Raw genomic sequence first — 19,364 nt, forward strand, 5'->3', positions numbered from 1 at the left:
TAGTAGAGATGTATTATAATAAATTATAAGCAAAGTTATAATTATAATAAAGATAACAAAGATAAAATAATTATATATGAAGATAATAAAAGCATTGATTATAGATAAAGATAAACTGATTAAATGCTTTAACCTTTTACAACCTCTTTTTCATCATCTACAAAATAAAATAATATTGTTTTGACCAAAAGCAGAGTTCCAGGAACAATACTTTAATACATGTGCTATACATAATTTTTATTAATTATATAACAATCTAACTTTGGTAAGACTGTTGAAAAGTTTAAAGGTATTGTATTTGAAGTTATTCTTTTCTGGAGATCCTGAAAACACTGTGGCCTTGAAACTTTGTGTTTTATCCTCAGGGGCGAGTTGTGATATAGAACAGACGTGAACTGTCTCCCCATACCACTTTGTTAAAGGTGTGCTTCAGGAGTAAAGCATATGTTTTACAGTGTGATCGGGGAAGGTCTCTGAAAAACAACCCTGTATTATCATTGTGACACTTTTCTCCCAGTTGAGACAGATTCACATTCAACATTTGTCAAATGTCCTCCATTTACAATGGTCTGTATTTGATGTTAGGTTGAACCACATGGAATTGCCCTTCTTGTGGGTCAAGAACAGTCAACGTTGGCAATTTTATATGGCTCAACCTAATACTTTAATGTGTTATCTCCCTTTTCTCTTACAATTATGCTACAAGGTATATGATGTTACCCTCATTTTACAGATGAAGAAGTGAAGGCTCAGAAAAATTAAATTGATTTGCCTAAGGCTCTACAACTTGTTAATAGCAGATTATAGGTAGAAACCTAAGATCTCTGGATTTCAAGTAGGATGGTATTTCTTCTGTACTACAAAACAATACAACAATTTAAAAGACAGTGATTCAACAATGAAATAAAATTGGGTACGGCATTGGGAAGATCGAGTGGGTTGAGAAGCTCTAAGAGTTCCAAAGAAGTTGAGAAGTAAAGAAGTGAAATAAAATAACAATTTCCTACAAAAATATATCAATTCCCTTCCTCCTGGAGACAATGCAATTGTAACTTCAATAATGTATGTGCCTTGGGCAGAGAGCACAGGAGACAAGCAACAGCTACCACATGACTTGAGGGTTCCAGGAGGCAGTAAATGATTATAATCTGAGTAAAGGGAGGTAGAGACAGCACTGAGGGGAGAGAAGAGGAAGTGATGAGACTGGGAGGGAGTCAAGAGGATTTTCCTGTCTGTCTGCTAAACTCACTCACAGTGTAGCTCTTGGAAAACTGAAGTTGAGTACAGAAGCAAGTGAGCAAAAAGCAACTGTTAATTGAATAGATTCTGAAAAATGAGGTTGTGCCGGATTAATCAGCATCTTTTTGCAATCTGTCCACTAAATCTGATATTTGGGCTGTGCGTTGTTTTCTGTTAATTAAAATTCTTAGTGCAACTGCAGGAAAAATGCTTTGTTCTTACAGATATTCCCAGGAGTGTTGGAAGGAGAATGTGCCAGCTAAAAATATCCCATGAATCTGAGGGAGAAATTCATAAAACTGTATGGATCATGATCTTTGACAAACATTTCGGTGCCTTTTGTTCTCTCACACCCAAACTCTGGTCCAGGAAAAATAAAATAAGATAAAATAAAATGTCTTCAGATAGTCATATGTGTCTTCCGTGTGTCTTCTCCATTTCTCTCTCATGATTTAATGAACACTAATCGCATACAAAACACTATGTGAAGTAATGGAGGAGGGACTAAGAAAGAACCACAACCCTTTTCTGTCTCTTGTTACACAAGAATAAGTTAATTTACATTATGATCATTGGGCCTTTATGTGTTCTACTTCAAAAGCAGTTTAAATGAGGACTTGGGGGCATGAGTTAGTAGTGTGGTGTGAGGGCAGGAGGAAGAGATGTCCAAACCTAGTTCTTAACATAGGGTCTTTGGATTCCTTATGAGGTCCAAGGATGGGCTTCAAGGAATCCATAAAAGCCTTGAAATCTTGTCTAAAACTGTGTGTGTATTTCGGCGTATACACATGCATTTTTCTAAGAAAATCGATAGTTTTCATCAGAATTATAAAAGGATTGATTACCTTAAAAGGTACCCTATACCCAAAGAAACAGCACTAGAGATTTGGCTCCTGTGGTAAGTGGATAAGGATCTGGGAAATCTCTTTAGATTTAGAGGTCCTTCCTGAGATTTTGAGTTCCACCAGCCCATAGACTGATCCACTCGGTTGGTTTTCTTAAGCAAAGGAAGATTGCTGCTGCTGGTGATACCACTGATTTTGCCCTGTCTGGAGTAGAGGCTTTATGCTCTCCTTATGGCAAAACTCTGCTCTTCGTGAAATAAAAACGTCCCCCGTGCCACTGGGAAATCACCCATCTCTTCACTCTGGGCATGCCAGATATCCAGAAGGGCATTTTCCAAACCCAGCTGGCCAACTTCCTCTTCACCCCCCTCCTAGTCTGTTAGGCTAACCCCAAGGTTTACAAAATTACCCACACAGAACAGGAAATGCAAATGTTAAACTGCTCATAACGTTTGGCCATATTTTTCATGTGATTCACATTAAAGCATCTTATGTAAAAGTTGAACAAGCATTGAAAAAAAGTATACTAATTACAATGTAAGTGAATTGTTAAGAATTATAGAAAATTTGAATTCCTTGACTTCTATAGGCCAAGTTTGGAACTTTAACATAAGTGTTTGTTGGTGGTGGTGCTTTTGTTACTCTTTGTTTCCTTTTATTTACATGAAATGAAGTGGGAATAGAGAGGGGAACAAAGGAAAAATGACAGGAAACAGCCATCCACCTCCGCACCAAAATACCAGCAGAAAACCACAGTTATGCTGCCATCTAACAGTATATTCTGTTTAAGAAACTCCCTGATCCCAGAAACAGCCATGTAACTCTAGACTATAATGAAATTACATCCTGCACATGCTTAAAACCATCTTCCATAGCTTCTAATGACATAAATTTTGTTGTTGTTGTTCTTTGCTTTCTTGAACTCTCAGAAGAGATTTTGTTTTAGAAAAGAGCCTATGGCTTTCAGAGAAGGTGGTGATGGTGATGACGATGGACACAGACATGGTAATAGAAGTTTATCAGGACCTCTAGTTTCAGCTGCCATTAATTGGGAGCTGGGACAGAAGTGCCTGACCATTTCTTATCAAAGAGAGGAGAAAGCAGCCACTTTTCTTAAGGAGAACAAACGTCTGTCAGGGTAAATGATTCACGCAGAACACTCAGCCCTTTCCAGTGTGACAGTAGCTAGGCTCACTCTCAATCTGTCATCAAGGGACTGGTCATTTCTAAATCTCTTAAGAGAAAAGATTAAGATGCTCTTGGAATCACATACGTGCATTCAATTCTACTTTGCAAACCTTCAAATGGTGAGTATTCCTTGTTTAATTTTTCCAAGAAAAAGGTTAAATACTAAATAATGATAGTAACATAATAACTTTTGTATGGATATCAAGTTTCAAAAGTATTGCTCACAAAGATCATCTGAGATGAGAATGTAGAATATATTACCAGAAATTGAAAATTGGAGATGTCTTCAAATATTTGTATAATTTTCCCAGATGCTATTCAGGTAGGGTTTGCCCTTGGAAATCAGAGTTTTGATGGTGGTAAATTTAACAATGGTTCTATGAGATTCTGGGATCCAGTCACTTGTGAGGTTACCATGTTCTGTAATCCTAGAATCCAAACTCCCAAAGGAGTATAATCAACACTCCATGTAATCTGAGGAATACAATCAAACAGACGTGCTTACTGCACAAAGTAAGCCTGAAAGTCAAACATCCACATTGAGGTAATACAGCTCTCAAAGGGATCAAATGACACCAGAGACAAATGTATCAAGTTGTTGTGGCAACTGATCCAAAGTGTGGTCCAGCTGTTCCCAGTCTGTTTTCCCAACATCAGAGGCTATTCACTCAAGGCAAACCATAAAAATACCTCCTTGCTCATAAAAAAAGACATTCTCTGACTTCTACGCCAGATTGTTCATCTCCTCAGGCCATGGTCTGCCTTTCCCCATTCTTCTGTTCATCAGTGTAGGATCTGGGGAGAAGCCTGCCAACAATTACACTTGGGTTCCCTAATTCAACAGAAAGGCAGGTTACCTCAGAAGAGCAGAGGAACATGTGATTCATCCACCCACAGCCACACACAAACTCAGTTCTCATCTTTTAGGCCCACTGCTTTGGACCAGGTGTTTATACACATCCTATCGGGGCAAATGCTTTCAAAGTACGTTCAAGGGGAAGCTGATCTATTTCTTTTTTTCTCTATAAAGTAGATTACAAAATACACCTATTAAAAAGAACTGGTGAGGGAAATAGTATAGTGATACAGTAAGCATTCTTCTCTGTGAACAGACCTCAGTTAAATCCTGGATCATCACTTATTAGCTGTGAGTACTTAGAAAAGATACCTGCTCTCATTTTGCCTTGTCAGGGCAATACTTCTGAGACTATAACGTGCATATGAAACACCTGGGGACCTTATTAGAATGCAGATTCTGACTTAGTAACTGGCCTGTGTTGAGGCCCAAGAGTCTGCATTTCTAACAACTCCCAGGAGATGCTAATGCTGCTGATCTGGACCACACTTTGAGTAGCAAGGTAGTCAGGTCTTTCAGGGATTTAATTTTATATAAAACAGCTAAAACAACGTTTGGCAGATGGAAGGCTTTCAGTTAGTGCTCTTCCCTTTTATTTTCATCATGCTCACCCCACACAATATATCACACAGAACACTATGTATATAGAGCTTCAATGTCTCCAAGGATTTGCAGTTTGAGACAGCCAAAATGGGATTCTAATAACATAAAATCTTTCATTCTTTTTTTCTAAAATGAAAAGAGACATGGAAAGGAAAAATGGTTCGGCTGGCTGGAAATATTGGAAAGTCCTCCCTAGAAGGTGGCTGTACTTTTGACTGTAGTGACCTTTCTGATAATAAACAATGAAGGAAAGATAAAAGAATGGAGACATGGAAACAGTGGTCACATCTCCCATTTAGCTTCCAAAAATTTTAATATAACACAGTTTAAAGCTTTTTCATGCCTGTTGCCAAGGAAGGAACTTATTCAGAGACAATAAATATATATATTTTTTTACCTCAAAGTAGTATGTATATAAGTCAAGAGTATGTGTGGAAGAAAACCAGTTTCAAAAAGGCACCATTCCACTCATGTGCTATGTAGATGAATCATTTTGAAAGATTCTGCAACATATTGAACATTTAGAAATGTGACTTCCATAAAAAAATTGAGCAATCATATGATCGAAAGTTACTAAACACTCCTGATTGTAAGTATTATGCTAAACGCTTTACATGCGTCATCGCATTTATCCTCAGAGCAATCTTCCATGGTGGGTAATTATAGAACTCTAAGACCCACTCACACCTTGGAGATTTTGATCTAGCTGTCCCTTCCACCTGGAACACACTTCCTTAGGGTGTCTGCTTAGCTGACTCCCTCACTTCTTTCGTATCTTTGCTCAAATGTCACATTCTTGAAGATCACTCTATTTAATACTGTGGTTTGCTCTCCACCCGCCCCCCCAGCACTTCCTTTATTCATTTAAACCCTATTTAAGACTCAGTGCAGTTAAAGTTCTTGTACATGATAAATAAGTGTTAGAGCCCGAATTTAAAACCAGACTGTCTGACTCCAGACTAGCCAAAAACTTGTTTAACAGAGGAATAAAGAAAGTAAGCGTGAGGAAGCTGGCATCCACACTTTTCCATTTCCCATGAAGTTGCCAACTAGCATTTCCCCAGGGTGGGCTCCAGGGTGATTGAGACAAGGACGATTGGGACCTGGCACAAAGATAGAAGGGGTGATCCTGGGATTTCAAGCCTCGTAAGTCTCTAAAAGCAGCCCATTTAATGCCCATACATTTAACAGATGCCCTTGATGTAATGCACGTAATGTGCCTGGGCAGCTTTAACGAATGACAGATGTTATTAGCTATGCACAAGGCCCTGGACCAGTGTTTTTCAAACTTTTCCTCCTTAGGCAAAGGAGATACCTATGGAAACCTGGAGATAATGCCATGCCTTTTTGGGGGTTTTGCATATGTGTGTACACTCCAAATGAGAAAGGAGTAGTCCAAATCAACAGTAGCCATGTAAGCCAGTTACCCCGGGAATGGCTGAGGTAAAGAGAGCCACTAATGGAGGCTACATAGCCTTCCAGAATTAGGTTGAGAGAAAAGCTACAAATACCCCTTTGGCTGATGATAAGGAACCTACTACCTGTGTCATAGGTATTATGCCTAATTTACAAAAGAAGTCATTAAGGCTAATGAGGTTCTGACCAACTTGCTTAAGTTCACACAAACAGTAGGTACTAAGGATTTGAATGCAGTCTGCTAGGCAGCAATATCTGTGCTCTGGATCACTTCTGTAAAGAACTTCACATAAAGTTTGCCCCCAGAAAATGCTCAATTAAAATTAAATACACACACATGCACACAAGCACACACACACACACACACACACACACACAACACACCACACACATGCAGCTGTGTATATACAGTCTTCCTAACACAAAGAGCTCTTTGAATTTTCAATTCACTTTAGAAAGTTCTCTTTCTCTCTCTTCCTTTTTCTCTAATTTTGTTTGCAGCCCAGTTCCTTATGTCATTTATGGCTTTCTTCCCTGCTTATCCTTTCCTTTTTAAATCCTCTACAGCAGATAAATTTGTCTAGCACAGCTCTCTCGAGCCCACAAGGATTTTCTTCCAATTGTCATCCTTACTTCCTCCACCAGGAGCACCTCTCCCATTCTCCCTCCTCTTCTGGAAGAAGGAGAAAAAGCATGGTTTCCAAAGTGATCACTAGAAGGATAAACTCTTTGCTAACTAGACTCCTACTAAGCTCCCCAGGGGGCAGGATCTTGTCTCTCCTTTCTCCCTAGTGTATCCATAGTATCTAGCACAGTGCCTGAACCTGGTAGGTGCTCAATAAATATGTTTTGAATGGATTAATCAATAAAACACAACAGGATTATTCCACAGAACCACCCAGTTTCCTCCTTTGGCTGAAAAGACCATAAGCCAAAGCCTTGGAGCATCTGCAGAATGCTATAAAAATGTTCAGTAATAGAATATGTGCTAAGCATCTTTCTATAGTGGACACTTTCAAAAGCACAGAGAGATGGAGAAGGATCACAGAAAGACAGAAGGGGAAGGAAGAAGGGAACTCACATTTGTAAGAGCTCAACCTATTGAGTGTACTGTGCAAAGTGCTTTTCATGCATGCCTCACCTAGCCTTCTCAATAGTTCTGTGAGGTAGGCATTAGCTCCACTTAATAGATGGGAAAACTGAAGGATCCCTCTGAAGGATTTACTTCTTCCTCAAGGCCACAAATCTACTAAGGGTCAGTGGGATTTTGTCCAGGACTGTTTGACTTCAAAGCCCTTGTTCTTTCTAACAAACCATAATGCACAGCTCCATAGGTTATTTGCTTCCAAAATAGTGTTTTAAATAAGTTTTAACACTCTTAAAACACTCTTTTGATTCACTTACATTGTTAAATCTTGCTTCTATATTTTTTCTAAATAGGGTCCACATTTCATTAGCACTCTTTTCTCTAAAATTGAGTATTGATATGATGGATTCCTTCAATTTTTCCTTTTAAACAGAATCTCTGCTTAACAAGTCATTCTAATGTCCCATTACCCGTGAATTTCCAATAGATGCTATTCTCAGAGTCATTTTGCTCACATTTACTTATATTGTAGGCAAATCTATAGTTGCACTTGCAATGACTTTTTTTAATGTTCATTTTTATGCTTTTAAATGTAGCTAAAAATCTAAATTATAGAATTGATCTCTTAAAATTGATCTCTTTAAGCCTACAGCTGTAGTAGACTCACCATATTTCGTTTTTCTGCAACAGCAGAAGTGAGGAATGATATATATAAGTGCAGACTAAGACCAACAAGAGAAAAGTGCTGACTTCTCTATAAGAGAAAAACTTATTGAAAATTAGATGACTTAAAGTTTTAACTGACTACAAGGGGCAGGGATTTTCTGAAGGCCAATTCCCAGGTTAATTTTTCTTACATCTTTTCTCCCATCCACATGTCAGAAAAGAGGCTTCTGAAGAAAGTTTTATGCCAAAAACCCTGGTAATAAATGTATTCTTAGAGATCAGATCTAGGCAGTCAATCTTGATGGCAGTGGCTTCCAGCTTTAGAGTGTGACCAGCATCACCCAGAGGGCATATTAGGGCACAATGCTGGATCCCGGCCAGTGGCTCTGGGATGACGTTTGAGAATTTGCATTTCTAACAAGTTCCCAAGTGCTACTGCTGCTGCCGGTCTAGAAGCGCACACTGTGTGCTCTCTGCAGTTTAAGTGCCCAGGGGCTACTGATGCTCAATTAGAAAGCTCCAGGGCAGTAGTTCCTAACCCTTACTAAATGTCAGAACCAACGGATGAGCTTCTTAAAAGTACTGATGTCTGGGAAATGCAGCCATAGAATTTTATCCTGTTGGTCTCTGCTATCGCTTACACAATGAGAACACCTGGGCTTGCCTAACTTGACAAATACTAAAAATGGATTTCATATCTTTTCAAAAATTAATTTTCAAATTTTATCTAAGAATAATCTGAAAGGCTACTTACTTATAAAATGGGAATACTATTTTTTCCCAAGATGATTGTGAGAATCATCAAACAAGATAAAATATATATTTTATCAAACAAGATAAAATATATAAAGTATCCCAAAATAGTGTGTGGACCATTACAGGCATACAACATTATTTAGTAGTGTTTTCCCTTCATGGTTCAGCACACTTTTCATGACTGCCAATAAAAGGTTCACTTAAAAAACAATCTGAGAGAAACAAAAGAGCAGACAGCAGAATTTCAGGTTAAATATGGTGGTTTAAAAACAGGCATTTCCTGGGGCACCTGGGTGGCTCAGTCAGTTAAGTGTCTGACTCAGCTCAGGTCATGATCTCGTGGCTTGTGAGTTCAAGCCTCATGACGGGCTCTGTGCTGCAGCTCAGAGGCTGGAGCCTGCTTCAGATTCTGTGTCTCCCTCTCTCTCTGCCCCTCACTTGCTCACATTCTGTGTCTCTAAAATGAATAAATGAATAAATGTTAAAAAATTAAAAACAACAAGAACAACAGGTATTTACTGAATTCTCTCCCAAAACCCCACTAAAACAATGGCAATGGGACCAAAAAAAAAAAAAAAAAAAAGAAAGAAAACCAAAAGGACATTCACCTACATGGTCTCAGAGAATAGGATAGAAAAAGATCACAATAAAGATGTTATTAGAAAACAGAAGGAAGAGGAGGCTGAATTCCCTATCAGTCCCCAGAGCTAGAAGCACAAGGTGTCATCAGGAATAGAAGGGATAGGTGAACTGAAACAGGGCAATTGAAAAACAACTAGATTGTCAGATCCCTACCCTTATGCTACATCAGTGGTTGTTCAAATGTGGTCCAGGGACTCTTGGGAAGCCCCAGGGCCCTTTCGGGGGGGTCCATGAAATCAAAACTATTTTCATAATTACACAATTATTTGCCATGTTCACTATCTTTTTCCCACAAGTGTATAGTGGGGTTTTCCACAGTTCATATGATGTGACAGTGTCACTGCTTTGGTGATTAATGAAACATATAACTCATATTTTCTTGTTTTCTATTCTAGACTTTTCTAAGGGATATTTTTGGTGTATAAGTACATACACTTTCAAAAGTTAATTCAGTTTGTTCTCAATACTTCTGCTGTATTCTTTATAATCTATTTTCTATTATACCTTCTGTAACCTGTGTAACCCCATCATCATTCAATAAGTTATTTATAAATTCTAATGTTTTTCTTATGACTACGGAAATAAAAACACTTTGTTGTCTTGTGTTGCAATCACATTTTAAAATTATTTTGAAGACTTCTCTAAATTTTAAATTTATAAAAAGCATCTTAAAGAGTAGGTAATCATACTGCATGTGGTGCACCACATGGCTGAGGGACTGATAGAGTCTGTACAATCGATATTACTGAATGCCTGCTGAATGAAGTCGGTAAGTTAGTGAAAGAAATCACCCTAGTGCCACTTCTCAACAATTCAGGAATTTGTTAAATTAAAGATCTAGCTGCAAAGGTGAAGACAAAGTTAATATCTCAGAATATTAATGTCTGTATAAGCCTAAAGATGAAGCTTTTTTTCTTGTATCCATCTAATGTCAACACCAACTAATCATTGATAAAGATCTTCTTTCATGGGAATGACACTAAAATATGCTTGGTGTATTGGCACTACATATAGATAGATGAAATATAGAAAGCGTTAGATAACTTATTTGGTTCTCATTTGTATTGGAAAAACTATGTTGACATTTGAACTGATGGTACAAAAGCAACAGTGGACAAAAGTACACAATCAAGTCAGGAGCAGCAGACTGCTGGGGACTACTGTCACATACTTGGAATAAAACAAAAATGGCAATTTCACTTAATAATTTCTGTGATCAAGTAATAAAACTAATAACTTCATTAAATTTTAACCTGAGTACACATTTAAAAAATATTCTATGTGAATAAATAGAAATAAACATAAAAGACTTCACCTCAACAGCAACTGAGTTGCAAACTGAACTGGTCATGTTTTTCATAGGACAATTTTTTTTTTTAATTTTTTTTTTCAACGTTTATTTATTTTTGGGACAGAGAGAGACAGAGCATGAACGGGGGAGGGGTAGAGAGAGAGGGAGACACAGAATCGGAAACAGGCTCCAGGCTCTGAGCCATCAGCCCAGAGCCTGACGCGGGGCTCGAACTCCCGGACCGCGAGATCGTGACCTGGCTGAAGTCGGACGCTTAACCGACTGCGCCACCCAGGCGCCCCCATAGGACAATTTTTTTATTAAAAGAATGACAGGCAAATTTTAGTTGTTCAGACTTGGGTATTTGGAAGATATTTTTTTTTTCAAAAATGAACAAAACAAGCATGTCACTTCAATGAAAACAATCAGAACTTGCTGCTGATTATAAATTTTGAGCTGTTAGGTGAAAATTAGAATTTTAGAATATTTGTACCTGCTATCATGAGCTTGTCAGCTTCCCAAACCTTAACAAGGCTTTTCTGATTAGGTCAGTGGTGATATTAATGAATATGCTTTTTTTTTTTTGAGGTTTCATCATGAAATGTGTTAGCATTTGGGAGATCTGTATAACTCATAACTCAGTAAAGCAATATTTTCCAAATGATCAATGCATGATGTTACAGAATCATGCATGGGTAAAATATATATTCAAAACATAAGACTGACATTCTTTTATACATCAGAGTCTGAAAAGTTCACTGATATGGCTTCATATTTCATACTACAACTAACCTTTAGGAAACTATCACTTAACTGAATTTTGGTGTAGTATCTAGAAAAATAGCCATAATAATCTGAAAAAGGTTATTCAAATAATCCTCCCTTTCCTAGATACGTATCTCTGGGAGGGAAAATTTTCTTCATAATCTTTTTTTTTTAATTTTCTTGAAATGTTTATTTATTTTTGAGAGAGAGACAGAGAGCGAGTGGGGAGTGGCAAAGACAGAAGGAAACACACAATCTGAAGCAGACTCCGGGCTCTGAGCCATCAGCACAGAGCCTGATGTGGGGCCCGAACTCATTAACCGCAAGATCATGACCTGAGCTGAAGTTCGATGCTTAACTGACTGAGCCACCCAGGCACACTAAAATTTTCTTCATATTCTTAAACTCAAACAACATATTGCCATAGAACATATAAGAAGACATGTCTGCACATCTTCAATTAAGCTAGGTATTAAAGAGATCTGCATGAATATAAAATAATGCCAATCTCCTCACTTAATTTTTTTTGTTTTTGAGAAAATATTGTTATTTTATAAAATACATTTTTTATGGTAAAATGTAATGGGTTTATTATTTAAAAATAAACATTTAAAAAATTTCTGTTTCAATTCTAATATAGTAAATATCTATAAATATGATTTTCCTAAAAATTATTTTGGGCACTCAATGTTTTTCAAGAGTGAAAGGGTTCTGAGACAAAAATGTTGGAGGACCACTGCCCCCTACACAGTTAAGAAACTGCTGCATTTCCAATAAAGCAGCACATCAGCCATTAAGCCACAGTCGGAGACACCATGCACAGTTGAGGTGGGGTCAACCATACTGCAAACAAGAGGAGTAAAAAGGCTACATAGTAAACAATAAGATATCTAGTCCCCTTCCTCAAATGTGAGAATACCTGCTGACTTATATTTCTGAGATGAGAGAAGGGAGACTTCTTCTCTGGAAAAACTAAATTACATAAGAGAAAAAACCAACAGATATAGACAGTTAAGAGTACCCTAATGTAACAACCCAGCCAGATCACCCTACATAGACCCCCATTATTAAGAAGAAATATCCATAAACAAAAAATGTCCAATCAGCTTTACATGCCTCTTTCTTAAATATGAGTAGAGATCCAAGAATCATTTGACATTTGAGGAAAATCTTTAATGTGAAAGACAAAAACCAAAATAAAGAAATGGCAGAAGGAGAGAAGAACATAGAGGAAACAATTTAATACAGAAATCATAAAAAAAAATATTGGACAAAGAAAGAAACAAAAGAAGGAAGGAAAGGAGGGAGGGATGAAGGTGGGGAGGGAAGGAATAGAAAAGAAGAAAAGGAACAAAATAAACAAACACCTAAAGTTGATATCCTCAGAGAGAAAACAGAAGATAACTGCATCCAGAAATAAGTAAATAAGTAAAGGAGAGGTCATTAACAGGAAGGCTTGAGGAACAAAAAGAGCTTTTGGAAATTAGATATATGATAACAGAAATGAAAATTTCAACAGAAAATTGAGATGATTAAGTAGATTTATCAGAAAACAGAAGAAAAAGAAAGGAGAGAAAATATATAACAATTAGAGTACTATTTGAGGAGTCCTGATATCTGACTAGCAGAAGTTCCACAAAGAGAAAGCACAAAAAATAAAATGAAGAAAATTATCAAAGAAAAAAAGATCAAGAAAATTTCCCAAACTGAAATATGAATTTCAGATTGAGAGGATCTACATCTAGTGAACAGAATATAAAGACAGTTGCATAAAGGATCACTGGGGACAAGGAAAAGATCTTAAAATGTACCAAGAGAGAAAAAAACAAACAAACAAGGCAAATAAAAGAACTGGAGATTAAAAAGGCATCGGATTTCTCAACAGTTACAGGAAAAACTAGAATAAAATGGAATTAAAGCATCAAAATCTGAGGGAAATCGGTATGCATCCAAAATATAAATCAAACTCTAATACAAGGTCTCAACATGTTTACCCCTCATTTATCTTTTCTCAGGAAGTTCCTAGAAAAAAAAATGTTCCACCAAAATAAGGGAGTAAACCTCAAAAAAAGGCATGGATCCAATAAATAAAGAGAGTCAAAAGGAATCCCTACAATGATGGTGAAGGGAGATCCCAGGACAACAGCTGTTCAGGAAGCACTGAGATCAACCCAGTCCAGATGGGATCAGAGGAGGAGGGATGGCTTCAGGACAGCAGGACAAGATGAAACTGATGGCTACCTGGGGTGTCTGGATAGAGAGAGAGAGAGAGGAGGTTTACCCCTCTGGTACAGAGTTTAAGGATGAATTAGGGATAGATTAATAGGAAACTAGGTGAATGAAAAAGAGACAGTTATTAGCTCCAGGGAAAACAGGAAGTTGTGAAAGAAAGAAAGAAAATAACCATAGCACACTACATTCTCTGCTATGAGTCATATTTACATAGTAATAAAAATGTGAATGCTGAACTCTGATCTAACCAATACTTCAATATAAAATATTGGAAGATGGGGAAAGTAAAGTATTTCAGCGTATGAAGAGCTAGAGAGGTATGAGAGCTAAATTCTCATATTCCGTAGTAGGAAGTTTATAGATAATATTTGAACTGGAAAAAAAATCAAGACATAGCAGCATCAGACTGTTGTTTAGAAATATGGAAACAAATAGAAGCGGCTAAAATTGTGACATTTGTTTCTGGAGAGGTGAATATGGGGGTGAGAAGGGTGGAGCTGGGTACTGATGGTTTCTATTATAAACAAAAATGCAATATGTGCTTATTACAGAAAAAAAGAAAAGTAAAAATGGGAATAAAAGAGTCTCAATATTCCCTACATCTAAAGATAAACACTATTAACCTATTAGTGCCTTTTGAGTTTATGTGAATTTTTATATATTATTGAAGTATGATTTGTATATTTTATATTTTACTTTATTCACTTAACAAAAGCATTTTCCCAATTCTTATGTTTTTCACATAAATATTTTCACAGCAATTTATTGTATTATATAATAGATACCATTATTTAGTGTAACAATTTAGGCTTTTCCACAATATTTTATTATAAAAAATTTCTAACAGAGACAGGTAGAAATATATAGTGTATATATATATATATATATATATATAAAATGTATAGTGAAAACCGTAGATCTACCACCTAGGTTCTACAATTAACATTTTACTACACTTTCTCTATCTCACATTTATCAATCTATCTATCACTCTATCCATTCATTGATCCATTTTATGTTTTTAAGCATTTCAAAGTAAGTTGTAGACAACACTTTATCAGGCATATTGTTAACTAGAGTTAACATCTGTTTATAGTTCTTTTTCTTAAGTAAGTTTTACATATATAATGATATGCACAAATCTTAAGAATGCCATTTGATGAATTTTAACAAATGCACATTCCTATGTACCCAAATCCCCTATTAAGATTACAATCACCCCAAAAAACTTCCTCATGTGCCCTTCCCTCTCAATCTATATCCCTACCCTCTACAACCTATAAAAGCAATGTTCTAATTTTTAAAACTTCATATAATTGCAATATATAAATGTTCTTTTTAATATAAGGCTTTTTCCACTTAGCATAATGACTCTGAGATTCATCCATGTTGTGGAGTATATCATTAGTTTGTTCTTTGACCTTGCTGAGGCACATTCCTTTGTATGAATACACAACAGTTTGTTTAATCTATTCTATTGCTGATGGACACCTGGGTTGTTTCTAGTTTTTGCCTGCTATGAACATTCTTTATTTTTTTAATGTTTATTTATTTATTTTGAGAGAGAGAGTGAGAGAAAGAGAGAGAGAGAGAAAGAGAGGGAGAGCTGGGGGGGGGGGCAGAGAGAGAGGAAGATAGAGGATCTGAAGCGGGCTCTGCTCTGACAGCAGAGGGCTCAATGTGGGGCTAATTCCATTACCTAAGTTATCTCAGGGTTTCTATTTATTGCGCATTCTTTGGCCATGGGTCACATTTTTCTGTTTCTTTGCATATCTAGTAATTGTTTAATTGTATACTGTGAAGTGTGATGATATTTTATAGAAACAGAAGAGTGTTTGTTTTGGATCTAGCAGGAAGTTGGATGAACAGCTGATCATCCAACTTGTGGCAGCTTCAGTTTACGCTTTGTTAGGGTGAATCTGTTTTGGCTATACATTAGAATTAGGGAAAATCCTTTGTCCCAGGACAAGACTTTACTCCTGAGGCATAACTCCTAATTTTCACTGGAAAGCACAAGGTGTTTATCAAGTCTCTCTAAGTCTGTGAAATTCAAGTTCCAAGCTGTCCCTCATGTGACAGATTGCAGCTGAAATCACTGTTCAACTTTTTCAGGTTTCCAGTTGTTATTTTCTACCAGGCTCCTTGGAGTCTCCCTTGAATATGCACATTTCATGGATCAGGCAAAGATCTGAAGGAAGTTTATGTGCATATTTGGTGTTTTGCCCATAGCTCCTTCTTTCTGAGATTTCTACCTTCTGATTCCTTCTGAGATCTCAAACCAATATAATCATGTATTTTGTTTGAGTTTTAGCCACAACATACTGCATGGATTCTTAAGTAACCACAGATCTCACTAGTATCATTCACTTCTTTCAAGGATTGAATAACTTTTTCCAGTTTTTGCTGCCTTTTGGTTGCTCTCCAGTGTGTGTGTGCGTGTGTGTGTGTGTGTGCGCGTGCATGTGTGTGTATTATTTATTTATTATTTATTTGGTCCAGATTTAGCACTGATAACTGATACAAACTACTGCACTACTTCTGTAGTTGGAACTTCATCCCAGTAACTCTTGCTGGGTTGGGGAGGACCAATCATTAAGTCATGTATCTTCTACTCAAAATCCAAGAGCATGAACTTTCAAATCAAAACAGGCTAACTATATAGACCTATTTATTTATTACTTCGGACTCAGGGTTCTTGTTCAAGCTCCAAGCTCAATATTTCAGTACTGAATTGATTCTTTTGGCTACCTATATATCGATATATATTGGCAAATTCTATGTTCTTTTAATTTTTTCTGATAATGACTCTTGATTTCTTTACATTATTAAGAAATTCACCTCGACATTTCTCAGGGTTAGAGAAACATGGTATTTGGCTTTAATTTTCATTGAATTCTCCTGGCCAGGATTTCCTGGAATTGTTCCATGACTACTCCAAGTCTTGATTGAAAACTATGGCTGGAAGGGATAAATGGTGGATTCCAGGTGCTACTGGTTGTCCCCAGATGAGTGCTGGTCCTGGAGCCAAAAGAAACACAACCCCTTGCCTGCTTTGGGGGGTATTTTTAGAGTAGTTGCAAACACATGACATTTATCTTGAGAAGTGGCCAATATTTTAAAAATAGCTAATAAACAAAATATATTTATAAAAATTTTATTTCTCCACTATAAACAAAATACTGTGCTCACTTCATTCCATTTGTGCTATGGAAAGTGTTTGAATATGGAAGAAAAACTTTTTCCAATCCTCCTTGTCAGTCATAGTAACTGAGTAAGCCTTACATTCTTACCCAATAGTTTTCATACACTGATCTCTTAATTTCTCCTTATAAACACTGCAAATTCTTCAAGCTCCAGCCTTTACACTACATTATCCAGATAGCCTTTGATTAAAGACAGTGAAGAGAATTTGAATTGCCCAGTAGAATGTAATGTTTTCAGTAAAAAAAGCATTGTTGTGTAATCAAAGTAGTAACAGTTAAGAGAATAGACCTTGGAGTGAGACAGACTCAACTTTAAGTTCACAATCTGCCATTTACTGTGTAATGTTTGGATTTTCTACAACTTCCTTTAAGTTATGTAAGAGATAAAAGTATCCCCAAACTCATTTGGTTGCTGTGAAGATCAGTTATGGTAAGGCATAAAAGGTTTACAACAGTTCCTGCCACATTATGATCATCAATATTGTTATCTTCTCTCAGTAAAGGCCCAATAAACAATAGACTAAATAAGCATTTTGGAACTAAATGATATTCTGGTGGAACAGAAAAACACACAAATTACAATAATAAATTAAGAGAAAAATATAAGTTGTATAAAGTACCATGGAAAAAAAAGAGCTAAGAAAGAAAATTAAACACAATCTGTTTCAGATAGGATCATCAGGGAAGGCCTCTCAAAGAAGATAACACGTCAGTTGAGTATTTAGAGATGAGAAGGAGCTAGCCACATAAACAAATAGGACAACAGCATTCTAGGCAGAGACAATAGCACATACAAAGATCCTGAGGAAGACATGCATGTGAACCTTTTAAAAAATGAAAGACCATTATGGTGTTGGGACAGAATGAGTAAGGTTAGGGTGGTACTAGAGGTCAAACTACTAGAAGCAGCAGAGGTCAAACACAAGGCACCTTCCTTATAGGACAGAGTAGAGAGTTTGGCCTTTTGTCTAAGTGCAAAGGGAAGCCACTGAGGGGTTTTAAACATGGGGAAGACAAGATCCTTAGACCTACTCAATCCATGACTCACAAAACAAACTGAAGGAGGATAAAAATTTCTGGAAACCTTTAGAACTTGATGTTTAGAGAAACTAAGTACAAATGGCTAATAAAATATTTTCCATTATGATTGAAGTTATTGATTGCTAACAGTCAAAAATCCTTTTGGGATAATTAATGAAGATTTCATCCACTGTTCTTGCTTTCACAACTGTCATGCATCCCAAAGGATATTGTGACCACTTAAAACAGAGGAAGTAAATGTGTTAGGTAGGCAGGTTTAGAGTCACTGAGAAAGGTGGTCATAGTTGACAGCTATGAGGGCCCAGAATAGGAGCACATGTCTGAGCCGTGGGGACTACATTAGATGAGAGATGACCTGGAAGATGCTGTGGGATAGATTTCTTACAAAAAGGAAGGGCAAGATTCCAGTAAAAAATTGGTGAGACATTGTGAGATACTGACATGCCAGCACAAATACCATAAGGAAACTTAAAATTAATTTATGTATCTGATAATTATCTTTACAAATCAAGATACCCTTAAGGTAACAGGTCTTTCCCACTGTAAGCTTCTTCCTGGAATACTAGGGTTTATCTTCTCTTGAGGCTGCTTCATTCCCTTCATATTCCATTTTTTAAAATTGCTTCATGTTAGTAACACTCTAGGCACTATTTAAGACCACTGCCATTACCATAATGAAGTGTTGCTATTTTTCACATGATATGTTGACTATTGAACACTACTTCCTCTCTTAAGGAAATTTATTCTCAAGGAAAAGCTCAGATGAGTGGTGGCATGCTCAGATTCCCATTACCTGTTCACTGATGACATATTAATTTAAAAGTGTCCATAATAGCTGAGCTTTTAGTGTTTTTTAAAAAAAATTTGCAACAACAAAACAAAATTATATTCCCATGAGATAGTATGCATCATAAGAACAGCTTTGGAGTTAGTTTTAACTTTTTCTCTTGGAGGATAGAGAGTGGCTTATTAGATGTCAGGTATAAACTTCATAACAACTTATTATCTCTCATTTCACAGTAGCTGATAATAAGTAAGAGCAAAAATGGTGAATACCTACTGTTGCCAGGTAACTGCATCCACTGTGCTTCCTGCCACCTTCATGAATCTATAAGGAACAGAAAGAACAAATAAAATAAGCTGAGACATAGATCAGGCCAATCTTTGGGCTGAGAGTCCACAGCCACAATTATGGCCTATCTGGAGTTACTGCAAGTTAAAGTATACAGAAGGTGAAGGTAAGGGTACTTTCAGCTCTCCACATGTCCTTTACCATCTAGAAATCAAGACCCCAGTACAGCATGCTCTCTATGTTTGTCTTCCCAAGCCCTTGCCTGATGGCTTCCACATCACTTTCCCCATGAACAAAATTTCTCTCTCCCATTTTCTATTCTCTGAAGACTCTGAAATCTGCTAGGAAACAAATAAACAGTAACATTTCCCAGAATGATACCACAATAGATAGATGCCTTTGAAAAACCTTAGTCCTCTCCTTCTGAAGAGAGCATGGCAAAACAGAATTTAGTTATGTAAG

The 19,364-nt window shown here is 36.8% G+C and overlaps 1 protein-coding gene across 3 annotated transcripts in view; it reads right to left on the reverse strand.

The window, feature by feature from the left end:
- HPSE2 (heparanase 2 (inactive)) overlaps positions 1-19,364 on the reverse strand; it is a 670,247-nt gene that overhangs the window by 194,332 nt on the left and 456,551 nt on the right. For all 3 annotated transcript variants that reach the window (XM_047072673.1, XM_047072672.1, XM_047072671.1), the window contains one exon: positions 18,891-18,938. In XM_047072673.1, coding sequence (XP_046928629.1) covers positions 18,891-18,938 — 48 coding nt within the window. The remainder of the gene's footprint in view (positions 1-18,890; positions 18,939-19,364) is intronic.

The sequence above is a fragment of the Lynx rufus genome, unplaced genomic scaffold (genome assembly GCF_022079265.1).
Source record: "Lynx rufus isolate CCGP_SWC_20201006 ecotype Redwood Valley unplaced genomic scaffold, mLynRuf1.p SCAF_11, whole genome shotgun sequence".
NCBI classification, from domain to species: Eukaryota; Metazoa; Chordata; class Mammalia; order Carnivora; family Felidae; genus Lynx; species Lynx rufus.